Below are 20,976 nucleotides of genomic sequence, written 5' to 3' on the forward strand. Positions count from 1 at the left end.
GTATGCTAAACATGATGGTGACATCAACACAACGAATTAGTAGGTTGTCATCAAATATTTTGGTAGCGAGCGGAATTCTTAGAGCCCCCAGGGCTTCTTGTTTAAATTAATTTTGTGCAAAATAGTAATAGAAAAGCAACTTTGGGATTCACACAGCAAAATCTCGGTTATCATAAACGGTATTGATGCAGATAGCTACAGATATGAACTTACAGTAAATGAGAATTCTAAAATTAATAAAAAATATAAAAAATTAATATAAAGTTAAATTTCTGCCTAGCTAACTTCAGTAAGGCACCTAGAGTCACATGACTATTTAAAGTTTATACAGCCTTTTTTGCACTTTAGAGAACCAACAAAGTGTGTATAGTCAGGTGGGCAAAGTTTCCCATAGCTACAAGTTCTACAACCCAGTGCTTGCTAGCCAACCAATTCAGTAAAATACACATAACTTAATTTCTTCAATTAAACAGCAGCCTAAATTGTATATTTATACATTTAGAAAACAATCAAGGGCAATATGTGAGCAGTTTGCGTGTTGCGTATGAGAGGAGAGAAATCAAAACAAACTCGCCGCATGTATCTGTGTCGTAAAACGCCAAGGTTGATTAGCTCTGCAAGCTTATATATAAAACTTTAGTTCATTGAGAAAAATCTCATTAAATATTACACACAGAAAAACTGTGTATTGGAGGGTCACGTGACGAGGCCTCCTCCAAGGCCATTATCGCCGTCCCACGGTCAGAAAATATACAAGATGCCCTGGGGACGAGGTTGACCTAGGTTGTGTCACTTCAGTCACAACAGGGGGGGAGGGGGGGTAGTAACTCCTTAATGCTACGTTGCATGGCTACGATACTAACTGAGTTTCAATATTTATCTATTAGACACCTGCATGCCAAATATTTAGGTCCCATACCGCCCCTGTCATAAAATGTTCGAAAAACCCCGGACCGAATAGGGTTAAAAAGAGATTAAAAATTATTTGGTCGATAACAAAATACAACAACCCATTAAAGACTTAAAATTTGATGAAATAAACATTTGATTGCAAATTTTGAGTTCGTTGGTTGATATTATATGATGCCAGGACCCGGTTTTTGCCGACAGACAGACAACGGCTGTTATTATAGAGACTAGTCGCTGGCCCGTGGATAAATACACGGTTTTACCCCTCCTTTTTATACTGCATTTCATGTGTCACGGTACTGCGGTTACCATTTTGTGCAAAGACAGACAGATAACGGCTGTTATTATATAGAAATCGTTAACCCGTTGTAAAATCCACGGGGTCGCCCGTCCTTTATATATCGCATTTCGTGTTTTCGTAACAAAAAGACAAATAGACGCACGAACAGACAGACGGAATACGGCTTTTATTAAACGAGATTGAACGAAGTCAAAAAATTTTAACATAGGGTTTGTCAGACTAAGTTTTATTTTAAATTAATATTTCACAAAATCGCAACAAAACACACATACCCATCAACAAAAAATACAGTAGCTATGCAAAGCAAGATTGTCATTGGGGGCGATATTTGAATCGCAGTAATCTTTGTAATTGTGGCTTGATTTTTCGAATTCCCTGGTGTTCCTTTTATTTGCGCATTCCAACTTGCCGTCTTGCGCTTAAACTTCGCTCAACCTTTCTTTTATATTTATTATTATTATTTTCTTAAAATTGACAATTTTTTACAATTATTGCGACCAGACAATTCGAAAAATCGGGTGCAACTGCAGTTGATCCTACGTTGCGCCGTCTAATGGAGATTGAACGTAAAGGCAATGAAGAAAAGCAAAACTTGCCTTGAAAGTTAATTTCAATCGCACGCAGGACGCCCAACTCAGCGCTCAGTCTGGTCAATTATCATCGAGCGCTTAAATAACAAAATGTCATAGCGTTGAGTACTTGTCCTGTTCTGCCCCTACATTACAAACGAGAAGGTGATTATCCAGAGCATCTTTTGCTAGACCGAATCCACCTCCTCAGTTATTAACCGCTTCCCTCTCTTCTTTAAGCTACATATAAAATGATTTACCATACGAACTCATTGTTTTATCTGTTATTCCACCTGCTGACGGTGGCAGCGGGGGTGGCGGATGTGACAGACCGTATTGGTATGTTTCCCACGCATATGTAGAGGGGTAGTCAAATCCAAAAGATGTTCTATATGGTGACCACTGTTGTTGATAAAGAGAAGGACTCTTTATAAAACTGTCATCTCCACGATAGAAGCCAGCGAGACCTAACGGTGATGGTGGTTCGAGGCCAGAAAAAGATGGCGGCCGTTGAATTGTTGAAGTTTGGTGGGAATTTGATAAGTTTCGAAACTCGATTGCAATGGCTAGCTTTCTTTTCCATTTGTTTCGACGATTTTGAAACCAAATTTTTACCTAAAAAAATATTTTTTTGTATTCCATGGTTAACTTTATCGAAGGTATTATCCTTTACCATACATGTGTACAGTATATTTTATGCTAAATGGCTAACTTATCAGTTTTCCGTTGAGATTTTATTACAGCCGCATGATTACTAAAGCAAAAGCTAATTTCACAGTGTGAGGGCACTTGCCATTCTCGTCCCCAAAGCGATATATCACAAAGAATTCTGAAAACAAGAATGTACACCTAAAGTTATAGAAAATATACAGCTAGAGAAAATTTGTTTTTTATTCGAAATTGCCTTCCACGCACCTGTGTCTCCGACAAACTTAATGACTCAGCAATTGTTCCTCTTTCTGTTGAAGATAGATAACGTTTCATTTTAAATGTGTTCTCCAAATGTTCCACTTGATACCTGGAGAAAACAGTCCGACTTTTCTTTTTCCTTGATAGATCGTTTAACTTTTCATTTGATTTCTGTAAATCCTTTGATTCTTCGTTACTGGTTATATCATTATCGCAGTTATTAATTTTGTGATTATTATTATTGTCATTCACAATTTGCTCTTCATTATTTTGCTCTTCTTGGCCATTATTATCTAACTCTTCATCGTTTTCTTCATCATCATTCTCCTCAACATTATTGTTTTGTCCCTTAACAATCACTTCTCGTCTGTATTTTTCTTTTTCAACTTTCAAAGTAAAGTCTTCGTTTGTACATTCCTCTTTAACATGTGTATTTATTTTATTTTGCAGTATATCGTGAATACCGAAACTAACTTGGTTATTGTTTTGATGACACTCCATAACTTCTTGTATTTTTTAACATTTAAACGATGCAATAAAAATTGGTATAGCGTTTCTTAGAATTGTTATTCACAGTGTAAAGGTTTTACAACTTAATCGAGTTAGCACTCTGAATTCGCTTTAATAATCAAAACAATCATGGCCTTGGTAATTATTAAATGTGTAATGACACATTTAATCAACAACTGGGAGGTCCATTAGCGCAAGCAGCAATTAGCAATATTGCACCACCTTTCGTTAGGACAATAAATTGGAAGTTTATTTTGATTTTACATAAATCTGCCACTCAAAAATCTTTTAAGATCAGAAAGCGATTTTGATTATTTTTACTTGTGCTGTTAAATAAAAACTTATACTAAACATGGATACCGAATTTAAAATATTGTACTATCGCTTGTTTTACTTTTGAATATAAAAACGAACTTTCATGAAATAGCAATGAATGGGTTTTTTGTTATGATTCACTAGGCAAAGGAAAATAGTTAGTAATTAGCGACATTGGCTATTAGCTAGAACATGAGAATTGTATACTCCATAGCAATTGAGTATGAAGTGTCGAAGTATGCTCTTATAATCACCTGAGTGAGTAAAATAAAACAACACAATTTTCTGCTGCTAGCATTAAATTTTCAATAAGGCAATACAACAATATAAACCAAATAAGTACAACAAAGGCAGCAACAATCCACTACCAGTGTGATGACACCCTTGAAATTTTAAAATAGTTTAGGAGACTTGGGGTCAAATTTTAGAGAACAGAATTAAAAACAATGAAAAACATTCCATATTATAGATCTGCCAAAGATTCTACTAAAAATTTGGGAGAAGTCGGAATGTTAGAAACGTCGTTATTTCGATCTGCTTACACTGTTTCTATGAATAATATTCATGATTACATGTGCTATTAACATCGGCATGATGACTTTCTTTTAAAAATACTAATATAGATACTACAGAGAGAAGTAAAATATTGAAATGTTTTAAGGTAAAAACAAAATGATTCTGGAAAATTCTCTTAAAACTCTAGTTTTCCAAAACAATGTAAGAACCGTGATGTCTTCCCAAAACAAATTACAGATATTCTTGGAATTTTCGAAACTTTTCATTAAACCGAAACACGCATATTTGGGAAACATACACTTTGTTTTACACTGTTAACACTTTTAACTCTTAACACGAGGCTTAACTTTGTGTTTGAACACAGTGCATTTACAAAATTTTGTACACCTTTGGTCGAGACAGTCAGGTTGCATTTTTTTTTAGGTTATGAAAATAAAGTACGTAACCGTACTTTATTTTCATAATCTAAAAGTTATAAATATGTATAAGAGAATAAATATCCTGCAAGGATTAAGTTTTATGTCTTTTGGTGTTTATTATATCACCATAGTTAAACCCTTATAAATGTAAAAACTTCCTACCGAATTCACGACAATTGAAAAATTTTATTTAGAGGTAAATCAAGACGAATAAAAACAAAAGACGAAAATAAACAGTCCATGAAGGACATAGTTAACGTTCTTATAGTACATGGGGAATTAAGGTTACCATCAGTGTCATGTTATACGACTTTCTTGTCAAGGACTGTACATTGACAAATACCATACACAGTGCAGTCTGACAGCTTACAGACAAAATAAGCGCTGACGTCATTAATAGGACAAATTACCACAAATTCTCAATGGGAGTGGCTTCTATAATTTATCTACCCATGCGGACAAATCAACAAATCATTATTCTCAATAAATATTGTATACAAAAAATTGTTTTATCAATATAATAATATATAAACTACGTTATTTCAAATACGTTCTTAAAATACTTTAAAATTCTAATACTTTCTTTAAAAAATTCTCATAAATAAATATTCACACATTTTTTTATGCTGTTTTAAACTTACTATATGTAGAGGCTAAAAAGACTTTGTTTTTCACATGAATCTATATCTCCATTTGAAACAGGTATCTATATTTTATTTAAAATAGGCACCTAATCTTTTATCAAAATAGGCACATATTGTTTTTTAAAATAGGCACCTAAGCTTTTATATAACAAGCATCTTTACTTTCGTTTAAATCAGGCACCTATCTCTTTTAAATAGGCACTTATCTTAGACATAGTTATTCTTTTTTCTTTTTGGATAAATTGCACCATGGAGTTAAATCTAAATCACACTCTAGTTCGACATCTATCACTGTGCACGGGCTGCCGTCTATGCTTAATTCCTGTCGCTTCTTTATTGTGTATTTCACATCTTTTAATCCAGTAAACAGATCTCGCTCAAACATTGCCTAAAAATAATAATATCACCATCCTTCCACACAGTATCTTGGGCTTTTGTGCACAGCTTCTCAGGCGAGAACTAAGAAAATGTTAATTCGACGCAAACACACACATGCAAAGAAGAGTAGCTTTCGGTTTTTATTTTAAATAAAGGGCTGGGATAAAATTTTATCGATTAAATTTTCTGATTTATTAACAAGAAATATGAGATATATCATTTGATTTAGGAGAATAATCTTCGTGTGGACACAAATTCGCGAGTAAATTCACCCTAACTTGCCCTCCTGGTTGAAAAATATCAAAATTATTTTTTAAGCATTAAACGCCCTATTGAGGGTAGTACAACATTAATGATCAATATTGATTTGAACTGCTTCAATGTCACAATCATGCGCAGACAATACAAACATAAACAAGGTTGGGCAACGTTCTTTAGCGTGCTGTAAGCATTTGAAATTGAAATAAGAAAACTAAAAAAATGTAGTAGAACAAATTGCTTTAATGTAGCAATTCACCTTTTTTCTGCAGAATTTTTACGAATGTAAAAAGACAAAAAAAATCCCCCACTTAGCATCCAGCCATATTTGTGTTGTATCCAACTTCACAGAAATCTGTTTTTGTAATATAGTTGTAGTAAATAAAGAAATAAAATAAAGATCTAAAAACTTTCAATTGAAAACTCTCTAGCTGCAACACAAGAACCTGTACCTTTCTTTGGCCAGGTAGTTTAGCATAATCCCTTTTCCTCTCTTTTCCATGTTCATGTTTAAACGTTTCATATCCAGTTGTAATTTCTTTTCCGTGACGATAAATCTAAAGTATATCCAAACATGACCATGATTGAATTATTGTCAGATATTTTTGCAGGACGAATATTCACCATAAACCGCGAAACTTTCTTTCCGCAAATAAGTCCTGCATAATTTTTATACCAGTGTCACCGGAATTTTTAACTACCCTAAATAATGATTCCATGTTACCACCTAGAGTCAACATTTCCTAGGAAATAATAACTCCCCCAGTTTATTTTGACTCCCTTATATTTCTTTTTGGATAGAACGGTAGAAAGTGGATTCAATTACTTAATTTTATATGACCAAAATTTTACCTGACCAAGATCTTTCCCCGAATTTTTTGCTGTAACTAAAAAATTTGTCAGCAAACTTTTTTTGCATTTTTTGACTTAAATTTGTGCTTTGAACTGAAAACAAAAAATAGAAGGTTTAAAATGATTTGAAAGCTTTAGTAGAATTTAACAATCTTCAAAGTTCATCGGCGGGAAGTGACAAAACTTGTTGTAAAAAACACATAACTACAGAATATGAAGTACAGTGGAATTTTTTTTTTGAAATTCTAGCAAAGTTAAAAATTATTAAAAATAGGAAATAATAAAGATACTGTAAGGTAAAAATAAGGTGCGTTTTATTCATAAATGCCAAAATACGTCAAAAATTGATAGAGATAGTAGAAAACGTAACAAAGGTTTTTTAAAATGAGGCTAAGATCAAATTGAAAAAAAATCTCTTGATAATTTGTGATGACTTTTTCGAAAGAGTTGTTTAGTGTGTATTTTTAGTATAAAAGTAATATGAGAAAAATCCTTCAGTTTGCTTACTTTCAATGACATGAAAAAAGCGTTTTTCTGATAAATAAAAAAGATGAAAAAATGTTATAGAATACAAAAGCATAAAAACTTCAAACCTGCTCATAGAAATTATTATCATAGATTATTAACTCGGTTATTTCTACTCTAGGGGAGTTATTATTCTCTAGTTTATTTTAAGATAATCAGCTACACCGATAAACAATTGTAAAATGCGTAACTCCATAACACGCTCAATGTCAAAAATTTAAAAACAATTTATAACAGCTGTCAAAGAAGGCTGCAAATGTTCCTTGACTCTTTTTATAGATCTAAAGGAGAGATTATTTATGCCATTGCTAAATTATTTTACCTTGTAGCCTTTTTCCACTATTCTCATGTAGAATTCGTCATCTTCTCGACCCCATCCCCAAAATTTGTTTGAAAGCCCGTTCAACTAAATATAAATTATTCAACTTCATACATGCTCTTGACATTTGGCACACAAAAATGGTTGTACAAATTCTGATTTTTGCAAATTATGAAATCTTAAGACACCGTAATACTTTTTAAAAAAGTAGAAAGAGATATAGCAGAATGTCGCTTTACTAAGTATCACGGTATATTGACTAATTTTCAACTCTACAGAAAAACGTTGCGTTTTTTATGAGCACCCACCCGCCGTAAAGAAGGATATTACATACTTCCTCAAACTGCTCAATAGAAACCAGCAAAATACCACCAACAAATTTCTTATAATGATACTTAGGGTGCAAGTGGGGAGCAGAGACATGGAACGGTCCAAGATCTGGATACCCATAATTCAAATCTTTATTTAACGGCATCAAATCAACATCATGCATTGCGATGTAATCACACGATTCCTTTCTTGCAGTTACAAAACCAACATTAATTAAAGAAGCACGGTTAAATCTGAAAAAAGTGGAAAGATAAATTTTTATAATAGTAGGTGAAAGTCATTTCAACCTCAAAGTGAGAAAGATCGACTCAAGAACAAAAAGCAGGTCACGGTCAGAAAGTAATAATAAGTAATGCCTGCATTGAGATATATAAAATACTAGAATACTAGCTGTTTCCCGTGGAAGAATCCACTGTATTCCATTTAATTTATGTAGCAGATATATGTCCATCAAAAAAACAAACAATACAGCAGTGCGCATGAAACATCTGCATTATTATATAAATGACCAAAAAAATTGTCCAACAACTGCAGTATATATGTGACATTTAAAATCTAAATCTACTAAAATTACTTGCTCTGACCATCTGACAAATGCGAAAATTATTCGGAAAAAAGTTTTTAAAAGCATTTCAACATACATCTCACCCATAAAATTTAAATCACTCAAAACGCCACATATATACAAAAAAGCTGATCAATGTCAAACACAAATCTCTCTCATTGTATATGTTAAAATCAGTTAGTTTATTGCAAACCCTGCCAAAGGTTGACACAAAATGTGAAAAATAAACAATAAATTTTGCCTAAGTAGAAATTTTTATCTAAGGTGTTAAAAAGGGATTTGCAAGGATAAATTATAATGCAATAAAACATTATTTGATATATTGCATACAGTCCTTCCTCACCAAACTTTAGACAAAATGCCAACAAAATAACGGTGTTTAAATCTAAAATTAATAAAGTCCTTTTAGCAATTTGCATGGTGTTTTACCATCAATAAAGTAAACAAAATTTCAAATCTCACATAGTATTCTGTCACAAATTTTCATAAAATATATATATAAGTCATAATGAGTCATGTTAAACAACAGCAATCAATCTGTATATAAGTTCATTTTATGTCAATTTTTGCACCAATTTTGCAACACAAAATACAAATTCTAAATAATACTAAAATCTCTTATTTTGGTCCTTCGCATACCGACGGTCTCCCACAAAAGTTTAATCAAAATGTAAAAAATGAGAGGTAACGACAAAATCAAAGTTTGCAAAATTTAATTATTTCGGTACATATATCTACTGCATATGCCCTCTAAAACAATCTTTAATCCAAAATGCCTAAGAAAGACAGTTTGCAACAAAAATCAGTTATTTCGATAATATTGCATACACTCTTTCCTCAGAAAAGCTTCACAAACTGCAAAAAAAAGAATGGTTGTAGGGAGTGCTTCTGATTCAACAAAAAAAGTTTTTTTGACATATTGCATCTAGCCCTTACCCATTAAATCTTACACAAAATTTCCAAAACTATATACGAATTAGAACACATCAAATTTAAATCGAGAAGGATCAGTCATTTCGATATATTGCACGGAGTCCTCCCCAGTAAGAATTTATACAAAATATAGAAAAACAAAGCTTGCAAGGTGTAAAATTGAATTCTTCTTCTGTGTATATATATATGGTCCTTCCTCGCAAAATTAACATAAAATGTCAAAAAGGTTCAGATATAACATCTAACACAACAAAAATCAGTTCTATCAGTATATGTCATGCCATTGTCTTCCACCAAATGTTCCCCTTAAAGTTTCACAGACACAGCCTGTAAATTAAAAACAACTAAGATCAGGTATTTTGGTCTATTTCATACCATTCTGTTCCAAATAACTTATAAAATGTAAAAATTGAGTGGTAAAACAGAAATTTGCAAAATTCCATTTTTTTATATGCATGTATATTATATGCCTTCTACAACAATAAGTTAATTCAAAATGTCAAAAAGAAGAAAAAAATAGCTTACAAAGAGTATAAAATTGAAATCAACAAAGTAGCTCTTTTGGTGTATTAAATATAAGCCATACGCACAAAGGTTTACACTAAATGTAAGAAAATGGTTGTGGTTAGTAAATCTAAATTATGAAAAGTCAGTTCTTTTAGCATGCTGATTAAGGTTTTTGCCCACAAATTCTTACATGAAAATGTCAAAACCACAATTTGAAACAAATTAAATTTACATTTTAAGAATAAGTAATTTCTGAACTTTATTTTCAGAATATTTGGAGGAAAAGAACTTCGCAAACCAAAAAAAAAATCTTCAGGGTTAATAACGTTTGATGGGTTTTGTGGGAATATATCTACTGGGAATCTATGATGCTAGCTATAAAACATGTCTGGCAACAATAATATAATCAAAACTGAAAATAAAACATGAAAAAACCTTACAGAACCTTGCTATGATTAATTTATAAAACCATGCTCTTCTTCAAATGTTTTTTTAAAGATTTATTTTGAATGAAAGAGTAGAGAATACTAAAAAAAAACAGCCATCTTTTTCGTAAACACAATTTCCGTTTTATGCTAGGAACTTCATTTAACAGTCCGTATGCTTTGTGAATATCTAATACCGTTTCATATGTAGCGATACCTATATATATATGCTAACAAAGAGTTTTTTGGCATAAGGGTATATATATTTATATCGTTATTAGCAGCGGGTTATATATTTACACCTTATCTGCGATTTCTATGAAGTACATCCCTAATCTTTTTAGTTAAATTTTAGCGTACGTCATAAGAAAGTGACCCGTGATTTCCGTGTCGTGGACTCACAGTTTTACTCACGCAAGGGGATTAATATATAAGATATAACCTCAAAAAACTCAGGAATTCAAAAGCAGACTGAATAGACAAAGAAAAAAAGTTTAGTTGAAAATATAACCATGTTGACAACAAGCTTAAAATAACTAAATAATGCACAACTTTCTACAACCTGAATGTAAAAAAATATTTGTAACAAAATTAAAATCTTTACTGTTTTTTATTATTTAGGTAGCATGCAATTCAGGTTACATTGCGCACACAGCAGTACAGGTAGGCCCAAGCATGTTGCGCAATGCATGTAGCTAGAGCAATGATTGTCAGGTAATGCACTTATAGGTTGATAAGATGGCTCACCTGTGTTGGTCAACTTGATTAATTATGAATATTTGATGATTAATTTTTTTCATGTTAAGATATTTATGCATGTGAGGAACAAATTCCTTCAGTTCTTCGAATCGATCTCGGTAAGGCACAATTAAGGCTAACTGATGTGGGCCCCAGTCTTCTTGAGTTGGATGATTCTTTGGACTTTCAATGAACATATCTAAATAACATTAAACAAATAAGATGTAAAAGCTGCATATACAACCTATCATTGACATTGGAACGTAGACTTTTAATACGGCTAACATGGACAAAATGTTCTAAACAAGGAAATATAGCATAAATTAACAAACATATATTGAGTTTATTGTATCATCAGCATTTGTTTTATTGCATTATAGCAGAATATGTGCCTCTTATTAATACTTAATTTTTTTCAACTTAAAATCAAATGTAATAAAAATGGTCTGGACATAATGGCGAAAGGGTAAACCAGCGAATCACACTATTCTATATCTGTGATTTCAGAACTTTTTAAGGTGATTGTTTAAACTTGGAATTGTTTTTTTCCAGAAAAAAAAACACCAAATCTTGCACTCTCAGCCACTATAAAAATGCTGGATATTTATTTTTTTATTTTTTTTAGTGTAAAAATTATGTTGGAAGGAATAATGCTAACTTCCACAGAGACTTGTGGTGTATAGATATCTGTAAATGGCTTTTTACCCACAAAATAAACTAGAATTGTTTTCATAATGGTCTCGCAGAAGACTGAGATGAATAATTCCAGCAAACTTATTCAAGCACAATAAGGCAATCAGAAATATTAGAATTATATTACCAAACCAGGGAATTATGGCAAAAAGCTTTATGTTAAAAGCCTTTTTTTCAAACTATCATTTATAACATCGTTTCTGTTAAAAAATTGAATTGGCATAGCATTGTGGTTGGGGCCTACTTGTTAGTGCATAAGGTTAACAAACAAGGAAGAATTTCTGTGTAGGTTCAAACCGAGTGTAATTATATTATCAATTAGTAGTTTATATATTTACTACCTCAAAAATGTCTACAAGTTCACTTTGGGGATCCTTTAACACAGCTAAAACTACAACAAAATAAATTCCATAAGTAGCTGGTTACAAAATCCACATAAAATGAAAAATTCATAAATTTTCAAGCTGTTCTCATTGCAAAAATTATTTTAAATATTCTTATTACACCTGGAATTATGCCACAGCAGATATTAAACATAAAAAATTTGCATGGACTCAGCGAAACCTACCTTCACCTTGCGGTATTCCATTATGATCAACATCAGGTGATACAAGCGGCTTAAGGTGGTCAGATGTCCGGCGTATTTTATTAATTGCTTTATTAACTTGTAACTCAATTAAATGTTCATTTATATTCCAAGGATCTGCTGTTACATGTTTATGTGGATTATTTCCTAACTTCTCCTTACAATCATTGCTAAGAAAAATCAACTTTCCGAACAATAGTGCAACTAAAAATGTTAACGAGTAGGTAAGTATTCTTTGTTGCAATCGCACATGCATTTCACTTGTTATAATTACCTAAGTAGAATGGAAGACAGTCAAAAATAGCAGGTAGAGATATGACAGATAACACAAGAGTACAAATTAGATATGGAAAGTTGGCTTACAAAAAAATATTTACATATTTTATTTATTCATTTATTTATTTATTTATTTATAAAGAATATTTATACAGGTGAGAAATATATTCAGTATATAAAACACTGCTAGTTAAATGTGCCCTGTGTATAACAAAAATAGTAAAATTAGTAAAATTTTAAAAAAAAATTGAAAAACTTGAAAAACGTAAAAGAAACACACATGAACTTGAAAATTATGAATTATGACAATAAAAAGTTACTGTGTAGGAATGCCAAGTATGTGACTAAAAAAAAGAAAACAAGGAAGCACGAAATGACAAAAATGGATAGACTCGATAGGATAATATAATTTACATCGATATACATCTACCAAAATACTATTTATCAAAATATGTGTCGCATAGCTTCTTTAAATCCCTAAAAGACTCTGTTTGTCTTATCTCAATGGGCAAAGAATTGAAATTTTTTACACCCCTGAAGAAATCACCAGAACAAAAACTTGACTTTCACTTGGTGAAATTTTTAGAAAATAGCCATTTTTTCTGGGGTTTTTCGTGTGCTTAATAAACTGAAAATAATTTAAAAAGTTATTACACATTACACGTTTAATACATTTTTGCACAATTAAAACTGACCTTTTCTCAATTAAATTTATATTTATTATGGAACATCGGTGATCCTCTCAGCTTGATTCCTTATTGATTGCAGTTTTTATTTTTCTCCAGATTTTAAATTCAAATTTGTTATACAATTGTGCATTAGTGCAGTTAAAATCATTGTTTGGTAAATTTGGATAAAGCATTTATTGTCCAAGCCATCTCTCAGGTTACTTGGCATACGAAGTTTATTTGATCCTTGTTTATGGAGGTAATAAAAATTTTTCTTTATATTTAACATTAATTGATTCTGGTACTCAGATATTTATATCGATATGTGATCACAACATCCTTAAATTCATAAAAAAGGCTTAGTCCAATTGGAAAATTTTGATAGTTTATAGCTGTTCCAAGCAAGATGGATTCAGTTTTTCCTTTACTGAGATTGATAATCAATTAGTGGTATCAAAATAGACTGCAATCTTCAAAATTTGTCAGATATATACATGTAACTCCTTCTCCGCCTCTTTTTGGTTGGTTTCTTTTTACATATTTGTAACCCGGAAACTCCTATAAGGCATCTATATGTCCTTCAAACCTTTGTTGACAACGTGCGTTTCTGAGAGTGTAAAAATATCAAACAAGCCACCACGAAATAATGCTTTTCAGCTTGTAATGTTATGATGCAAGCCCCTGATGTTTTGGTGTATAAAATTCAATTTTTTAGCTTAGAAAATATGTCAAGTTTTCAGGTGTCGAGTCTGGACAAGTTTCCATAATCTCCATTTATCAGAATAAAAATAAACAAGAAACTGCTCTGTGACACCCTCTCACATTTCAGCTTGTTCACAAAAAGTGACGAATAAGTAAAGCTTTCTTGCATACTTTCAAATTTATCATGTAAGTTTAACGTCAAACCAATGCAATCAGGTTATAAAAACATAAGTTTTTCGTGAAGAAACATAATAATAAACTCAAGTAAAGATCGCGGTGCAACAAACGCGTCTCTTTGATGCCATTTTGAATAAAAATTAATGTAAAAAGGTTTCTCACCAAAAAACCTGTTCATAAGAAATCGAGTAAGAGCTCAGAATATTTAGTAAGTAAACTTCATTGCAGCACTGGAGGTGCACTAGGCCACTTGTCTTTAACTTCTTGTTACAATTAGGACTTTTTTTACATGTTTCCTGTACTGTACTGTCCCTAATATTTTATTGTGATCTTACAGTATACTTACCTCATTGAGACGTGTGGGACGAGTTCTTTTGTCTCTAATGAAAGTCCTCAAAACGTTTGTGATTTTTAATTTTTCTTTTTATATATTCTAACTTAAATTAATAAATCATTATTATGTAAGTTTAAACTATTCTATTCCTCCTAAAAAAGTTAATTATGTTGACTTTTTACTTCCTTTCAAATTTCTTCTCTTTTTTCATGCCAGGATTACAACAGTAACACTCGACTTTGCAACTCTAATGCTGATACCGAAGCCGAAAACTGATACCGAAGCCCAAAAACTGATACCGAAGCCCAAAAACTGATATCGAAACACTGTTGTAATAATGGATAAGGCGAGTATTTTTTAGGTACAGAGTCCATTCTTACTGATACTTTCAAATTTCAGAAATTAAATTTTCTTGCAGATTAGTGTATCAATTATATAGATCATTAATGTTTAAAACAGATTAAAAGAATTTTATGAACTATGCTTGACAGTGATATCTTTAAAAAATCAACATACAAGAAACTTTTTACAGTGTCTTTATACAGTGCATAAGTTTTGTGGTAATGGTTTTCCTATTTTGTCAGCAGTAGAAACACCTGCCTATATGCGCTAGCAAAATGTCTTGTACAATACTTACATCTTGGACCGCCAATGATTACACTGTTAAGACTCTTATATTTACTGAAGAGATCAGAACAAAGAATGCAGACCATTTAATGGCTCCAATGATTTCAGGAGCTATTTCTCTTGCATACAAGATTCGGTTCTGGATGCTCTAAGTGCTCAATTTACCATTTCTTTGTTAATTAAGGGCAGTTGGAATCAAATCTGGATGAACTCCTCTGGGGCATTTAGAGCACTCAGAACTTATAATCAAACTTACTATGGTCAAAGCCTTCTTGCTCTAAAAACCCATTTCTTTGGTCACATATTTTGTTTGTTGATGAAACCCTTGAAGTAAAAAAACATTTGAATAATTTGCACTAATTAAAAAAGCACAAGTGACCAACACTAATTATTTAAAAAACCAACTAAAGTAGATACTTTGCAGAATAGATTAAGTAAAATATACTTTGGTGTCAAAACTATGCAAGAAAACTAAGCATGCATCTTTAAACTATATACAAAAAATTTCGAAACCCTTGGTTTCGGTTCTGTCCCCTTTCTTAGGTTCGGTACTGATTGTACTGATAGTACATGCAGAAAATTTCCTCCTTTTCACAGTCAAACCACTGTTGCTGCCTGTGTTGCCATTATATTATTTTTTATACGTACGCTACAGTAATTTATGTGACATGTTTGATCATTATATCAGCATAATTATACAATTCACATGACAGCATAACTTATTAATTCCGTAATGTAAACAAACAGGACGGCCAAAGAATTAAAACAAATGTATGTGCTTAACAGCCTTCAATGTTAATCAGACTTTAAGAAATGCATTTTCAATTGGACACCAAACTATGATGGTATTGCTAAAATGCCACGAACACCAAATATACAGAAACCAGTTGCAAAGAAAACTGCTCAAACTGTACCAGAACAAGAACCCGCCTGAACCTTGCACAAGTAATAACTTTACGTATAGGATCACACACGTTGGCAGATAAAAACAGTACAAAAAAGTAAAGGACAACAATAATATTTTTGAAAACAACAGGAAAATGTGCGTGATAGTACAACCAGTTGGACGAACTCATACATTCCATTCATTTCTTGGAATCCCTGCACTATTTCATTCACTCCTCTGCCTATTGGCCATTTAATCAATGCATTAGTTACCATACACAAAACGGACTGCGTCACTCTTAAAACAATCTTTTGAACTGTTGACTCTGACATGTCAGGAATAGATTGATAAGATTCCTTCGAAGCGCTAAATCAAAGGTATATACACACTTGCTTGCCAAGTTCTATCAAAGGATGACCACCACTTTGTTTCTGTTGTAACAGAGGTGATTCACTTAACACACTACAAAGTTCCTTAACTGAAGTATGGCTCAACCTGAATTGCAGTTTAAACATTCTGTAATTGTATATCGTAACAATTTTTTCAAAATAGACAGCAACTCTGATTATTGATTGCTTTGTGAAATACAGATATTAATTGCAGAAAACATGACATATATATCATCATTATTATATTCGTTAATGCTGTATTCCTCCTTTGATTTTATTAATTATAATTTTTTCCACACTACTTTCATAATGGCAGAAAATGGCAGATTGACAGTTGAGTTAGCTGTGGTTTGATTTTTTCAGACATAAAGTTTGTTGGTATTGGTGGTAATGGCAGGCAGTTTTTACGGGGTCAGTTAGGGGGGAACGGTTTAAGTGTGATTCTCAGGGGAAAACAAATGAAGCAAAAATATAAAGAATAAGCAAAGATATGATCAAAACTTTGAAAGATCTAGAATTTTCAAGCCCTTAGCTTATATTTTTAACTAATTTCGTTATTTCAACCTTATTACATTAAGAGATATAGTCAATAATTAAGAGGTTACTCATTTCGCCGCCATTTTGACTTTCACATCGACTACACGAACTTTTAAATTTCCATATTCAATATTTTTGAGGCCACACCGGAGCATCTACCCGATGTTGGGATGTTCAAAATCGCAGATGTCATAGCGGGACCATTGAAGGTCATACCGCTACGAAATCAGCGTTGGGAAGTACCTTTCCATCAAGAAATAAATAAAACTTAAACATTTACATAAGCGATAGTTTAATTGTATATTTTAAGATATATATACATCGCGCTTGCCAAATGGAAATTGTCTTTATCCATTTCGAGCATGAGTGTACAATTCTTCAGATTATCACACAAATTGTGTCGTCGCCTTTGACACTTCTTCGAACCTGCGGCGGCTTGAAAATCAATCTTGTGAAGTGTGTTAACAGGCCATTGCCCCAGCTTACTTCATTATCGCATCGAAACCTGTGTAAACACGAAATAATTCTATTTGTCCGTTTTCCCAGAACCTTCGCCTGTTTTCCCCAATGCTAACATGGAAAACGGTCAAACAGTTTTTTATGACTTTTTATAAATTTGTTGGCGCTATGAAGAAATGCTTTATTGGTTATTTAAAAGTACTTTCAACGATGTTTATAAGAAACATAATTCATTGCCGGTATACATATATTTAGGAGGTAGCATTAAATTTGGAAAAAATTTACTGTTTTCCCCCAACTGACTATATAAAAAATTGGGCCCATAGAAGTGTTCTAGGATTTTGATTGTATTTTTAATTAATTATTTGTGTGTATATAATTTTACAAAAAATTTGTTGTATATCAAACGATATTGTAGCCGTTTGTACATATTGACGTGATCATAGTGGATCATTCCCACAAAAACTTGTTGAAATATAATTTGGATGTGTTGTAAAAAAAACTTTATATTGAGTACATGGCAGCAACAACTCTATGGGTTCATATCTTTCTGTAAAAGCCTAACAGTCCATTAGCTTCAGAAACATTGGCTGTGGGAGATAGTGCTGACATGGTGTATTGTTGGCATCAACTATACAGGAAATGTTTCTCCTTTTAGAAAAACCTCAAATAATCTGCTTCACTGCCAGCAAATCTTTATTTAAGACTTTGAAGACAAGCAACCTCACAGAAGACATCAGACTGAGAGTCAATATAGCTCGATTGAGAAAGATGGTTAAGAAATATCAGTCACATAGGTCAATGGCGAGAATCAACTTGCTGATTGTATGACAAAACGTAGAGCATCATCAAGTAAATTGTTCGATATTCTGGAATCTTCCAAAATTGAACTTATTGGTTTGAATTTAAATTATATTGAGTTTTGGCCACTTCATTCAGAAGAGGTGGAATGTTAATATTTTGATGTTATTATTCTTTTAGTACCTAGTAACTGAAGATACTAGTAAAGCTTTTAATATACATATTCAAGGTGAGATATCCATATAAGCCTTTTAACATAAGGCACCTAGTACTGGTTCGGTGTTATTTCGAGATGGTTGTAATAGCGGCAAACAAATAAGACTTATTTGTCACCCCTCTGGTCTAAGGGGCTGCGTCCATACTGAAGTTGCCAGGAGAAATGTGAATTGAACATTTTTGGATAAAGTGTTTTAAGTTTGTTGTTTCTTGTACATCAATTTGATTTTTAAGAACTGTAAGAAAAATGAAAATCTACAACAAAACAGTATTCCTGTGCTTTTGGTAGCAAATTTTATTTTTGTTATTATGAGCAGTATGGCTTTTTTATTTAAAACAATAATTATACACTAATCCATTATTTTCATTATATATATTGTATGAACCCTAGGTGTTTTGGAGGAATGGACACACAGGCAGTAGAAAAAATGTAATTAGTCTCCCTGAAAAAGTTTATACGTGCTGAACCCAAAGGACTAATTAACAAACGCACTGAGTTGCTTTCAAGATGTCGCCATAGGAATAAGTTTATTATAGAAAATTTAAAATAGGCTAATATTTGTATTCCCTATTTTATCATGAGACTGCATATAAAATATGTTTTTAGTTTAACCAATAGTTGTAACCTGACGATTATTAAAAACATGAAACTCAGAGTTGTTACACAGTTGCAATTTGCTGCTTGTTCTACAACTTTATATATAAATATACAGTCGACATTCGTTAATTCGATGCTGCTTAATTCGAACTGTCCATTATTTCGAACAAATTGCCAAGTCCCTTGCGTTTGGTTAATAAAGTCTTAAATTTGAAAATGACGCGTGGCCTTGTGGTTATGGAGTTCGCTTCATAATCACAAGGTCCGTGGTTCGGTCCACAGCGCGGGCATGTTTATCAAGCGATGTTACCACAGCTAGGGGTCAACCAATGCCATGTGAGGGAAATTGGGTAGGTACTGCCGGTGTATACTTAATGTATACATTCAGAACACAGGACCCACATTGATAACAGTGTTTCCAACACTGAAGTGGCTATCCTGTATAAATATTCGGAATAATAATAAGAAGAATTGAGCTGCTTAATTCGAACTCTGCTTATTCGAACATTTTGCTAATTCTAACAATTTCTTGGTCCCAAGGCTACATTATGCTCATTAATTCGAACTTTTATTTTTATTCATTTTTATTGAATCAAGGGTGGCAAAGTTTCTTTCAATTTATCAATTAAATTGACATTTCCAATAAAATGAAGTTTACAAGAAATTTGGAGGCCTTGCCCATTGCCAAGCAAACAACGTTAAAATAGATTTTTATAAATGCTAGAAAAGATAGAAATGCTTTTTTAGATTGCGTTTTAAAAATTTAATGTGTTTTTGAATGAAAGCAATTATTTTTGCAAGTTGAGCGTACGCGCACGCTTTCATCTGGACAGTATTGTAAAGAGCATTTTACTACAAGACTCATGATTGAAACAAACATATTTTTTGTGAAAGCAACTTTAATCAGTATACTGTATTTAACTTGTGTTGTAATGTTTATGAAAACTGGTTAACAACCTCTGAAACATTAATTATATACATTTTGAATATTTTCTTACAGCATGGTATAAAAATGAACTTTTTCATTTTTGCAACATTATTTCGGCTATCTATCACAGATAGATTACTTCCTGGTTAGAAGACTGTACTGTAGGTGTGGGTTAGTGGCTACTTACGGTGGTAGAGTCTATGTACAGCAATGCTAGAAGTCGTGTCAAGATTAATGATTCACTTAGTGATGAATTTAGTGTGAATGTTGGTGTATACATCGGGGTTCTGTACTTAGTCCTTTGTTGTTTGTTAGAAGTGCTGTCGAAGTGGAGGAAAGGACTAGAAGAGAAAGGGTCAGGGTGAACACAGCAAAGTCTAAAGTCATGATTAGTAGCATTGCAGCCAAGTGTGACCTTGTAGTTGGAAAGTGGCCTTGTGGCGTTTGCAGGAAAGGGGTTGGTAGCAACTCAATTTTTTGTCAGACTTGCAAGCATTGGGTACATAAGAAGTGCAGTAGTATTGGTGGAAGGTTAAGAGCTGACATTCAGTTTGTATGAAAGCGTTGCAAAGGTGACATTATAGAGAATGAAGTATTTCCAGTTTCAATGATGTACAACAGTGGCTCGTTAGAGATAGTTTAGAACTTCTGTTACTTAGGTGATATGTTGGGTAGTGAGGGGGGTGTTGGAAGAAGTGTTACTTGCAGGATAGGTTCTGGTTGGAAAAAGTTCAGAAAGTTACTTCCTTTGTTGACTATAGCAGGGTCTTGCCAATTGAGTTAAAAGGTACAGTACAGTCCAGATGTAAGCGTACGCGTACGCTCAAGTTTCACACCTTTTTCTCGGAGGCGGTAGTTGTTTGTGTTTTGTTCTTATTAATTATCTTGCGAGTCTTGTAAGTCATTAACTTGCGCGTAATAAACAAAGGATTATTGAAGAAAAAATAGCTTATTATAACTGTGCGTAACTATTGTTAAATAGTGTTAACATAACTATTCCCAATAGCATAATTGCAAATGTTATCAACTCTATCAATGTGACACGAAGAGCCATTGTTTAATATTTTTATTAAACAAAAGATTTATGTGGAAACTAAATAAACTAGCAAGAAGGCATTGTTGGTTGCGCGGGTTAAATAAAGCTTTTAAGCGATAGAAATTATTATATTATAACAAA

At 32.5% G+C, this 20,976-nt stretch overlaps 2 protein-coding genes across 2 annotated transcripts; both read right to left on the reverse strand.

The window, feature by feature from the left end:
- Positions 1 to 1,432: 1,432 nt before the first annotated feature.
- LOC130645063 (homeobox protein HMX3-A-like) lies at positions 1,433 to 3,703 on the reverse strand. The gene is made up of 2 exons (XM_057450923.1): positions 2,695 to 3,703; positions 1,433 to 2,394 (listed from the first exon to the last, which is right to left on the reverse strand). The coding sequence occupies exons 1-2, from the start codon at positions 3,187 to 3,189 to the stop codon at positions 2,020 to 2,022; spliced, it is 870 nt and encodes a 289-aa protein (XP_057306906.1). The 5' UTR covers positions 3,190 to 3,703; the 3' UTR covers positions 1,433 to 2,019.
- A 91-nt stretch (positions 3,704 to 3,794) lies between these two features.
- LOC130645061 (beta-1,4-galactosyltransferase 7-like) lies at positions 3,795 to 12,491 on the reverse strand. The gene is made up of 6 exons (XM_057450919.1): positions 12,184 to 12,491; positions 10,932 to 11,121; positions 7,759 to 7,987; positions 7,428 to 7,511; positions 6,181 to 6,285; positions 3,795 to 5,480 (listed from the first exon to the last, which is right to left on the reverse strand). The coding sequence occupies exons 1-6, from the start codon at positions 12,455 to 12,457 to the stop codon at positions 5,310 to 5,312; spliced, it is 1,053 nt and encodes a 350-aa protein (XP_057306902.1). The 5' UTR covers positions 12,458 to 12,491; the 3' UTR covers positions 3,795 to 5,309.
- Positions 12,492 to 20,976: the final 8,485 nt, after the last annotated feature.

This window comes from Hydractinia symbiolongicarpus, chromosome 5 (assembly GCF_029227915.1).
Source record: "Hydractinia symbiolongicarpus strain clone_291-10 chromosome 5, HSymV2.1, whole genome shotgun sequence".
Taxonomy (NCBI): Eukaryota; Metazoa; Cnidaria; class Hydrozoa; order Anthoathecata; family Hydractiniidae; genus Hydractinia; species Hydractinia symbiolongicarpus.

Coding starts and splice junctions, on each gene's coding strand:
- LOC130645063 (XM_057450923.1), bottom strand. CDS start 3,189: ATGGAGTGTCATCAAAACAATAACCAAGTTAGTTTCGGTATTCACGAT. Junction 2,395..2,694: donor TAAGTTTGTCGGAGACACAG/GTGCGTGGAAGG, acceptor ATATTTTTTTAG/GTAAAAATTTGGTTTCAAAA.
- LOC130645061 (XM_057450919.1), bottom strand. CDS start 12,457: ATGCATGTGCGATTGCAACAAAGAATACTTACCTACTCGTTAACATTT. Junction 11,122..12,183: donor TGGAATACCGCAAGGTGAAG/GTAGGTTTCGCT, acceptor AATGTTATTTAG/ATATGTTCATTGAAAGTCCA. Junction 7,988..10,931: donor AATCAAGTTGACCAACACAG/GTGAGCCATCTT, acceptor CACTTTTTTCAG/ATTTAACCGTGCTTCTTTAA.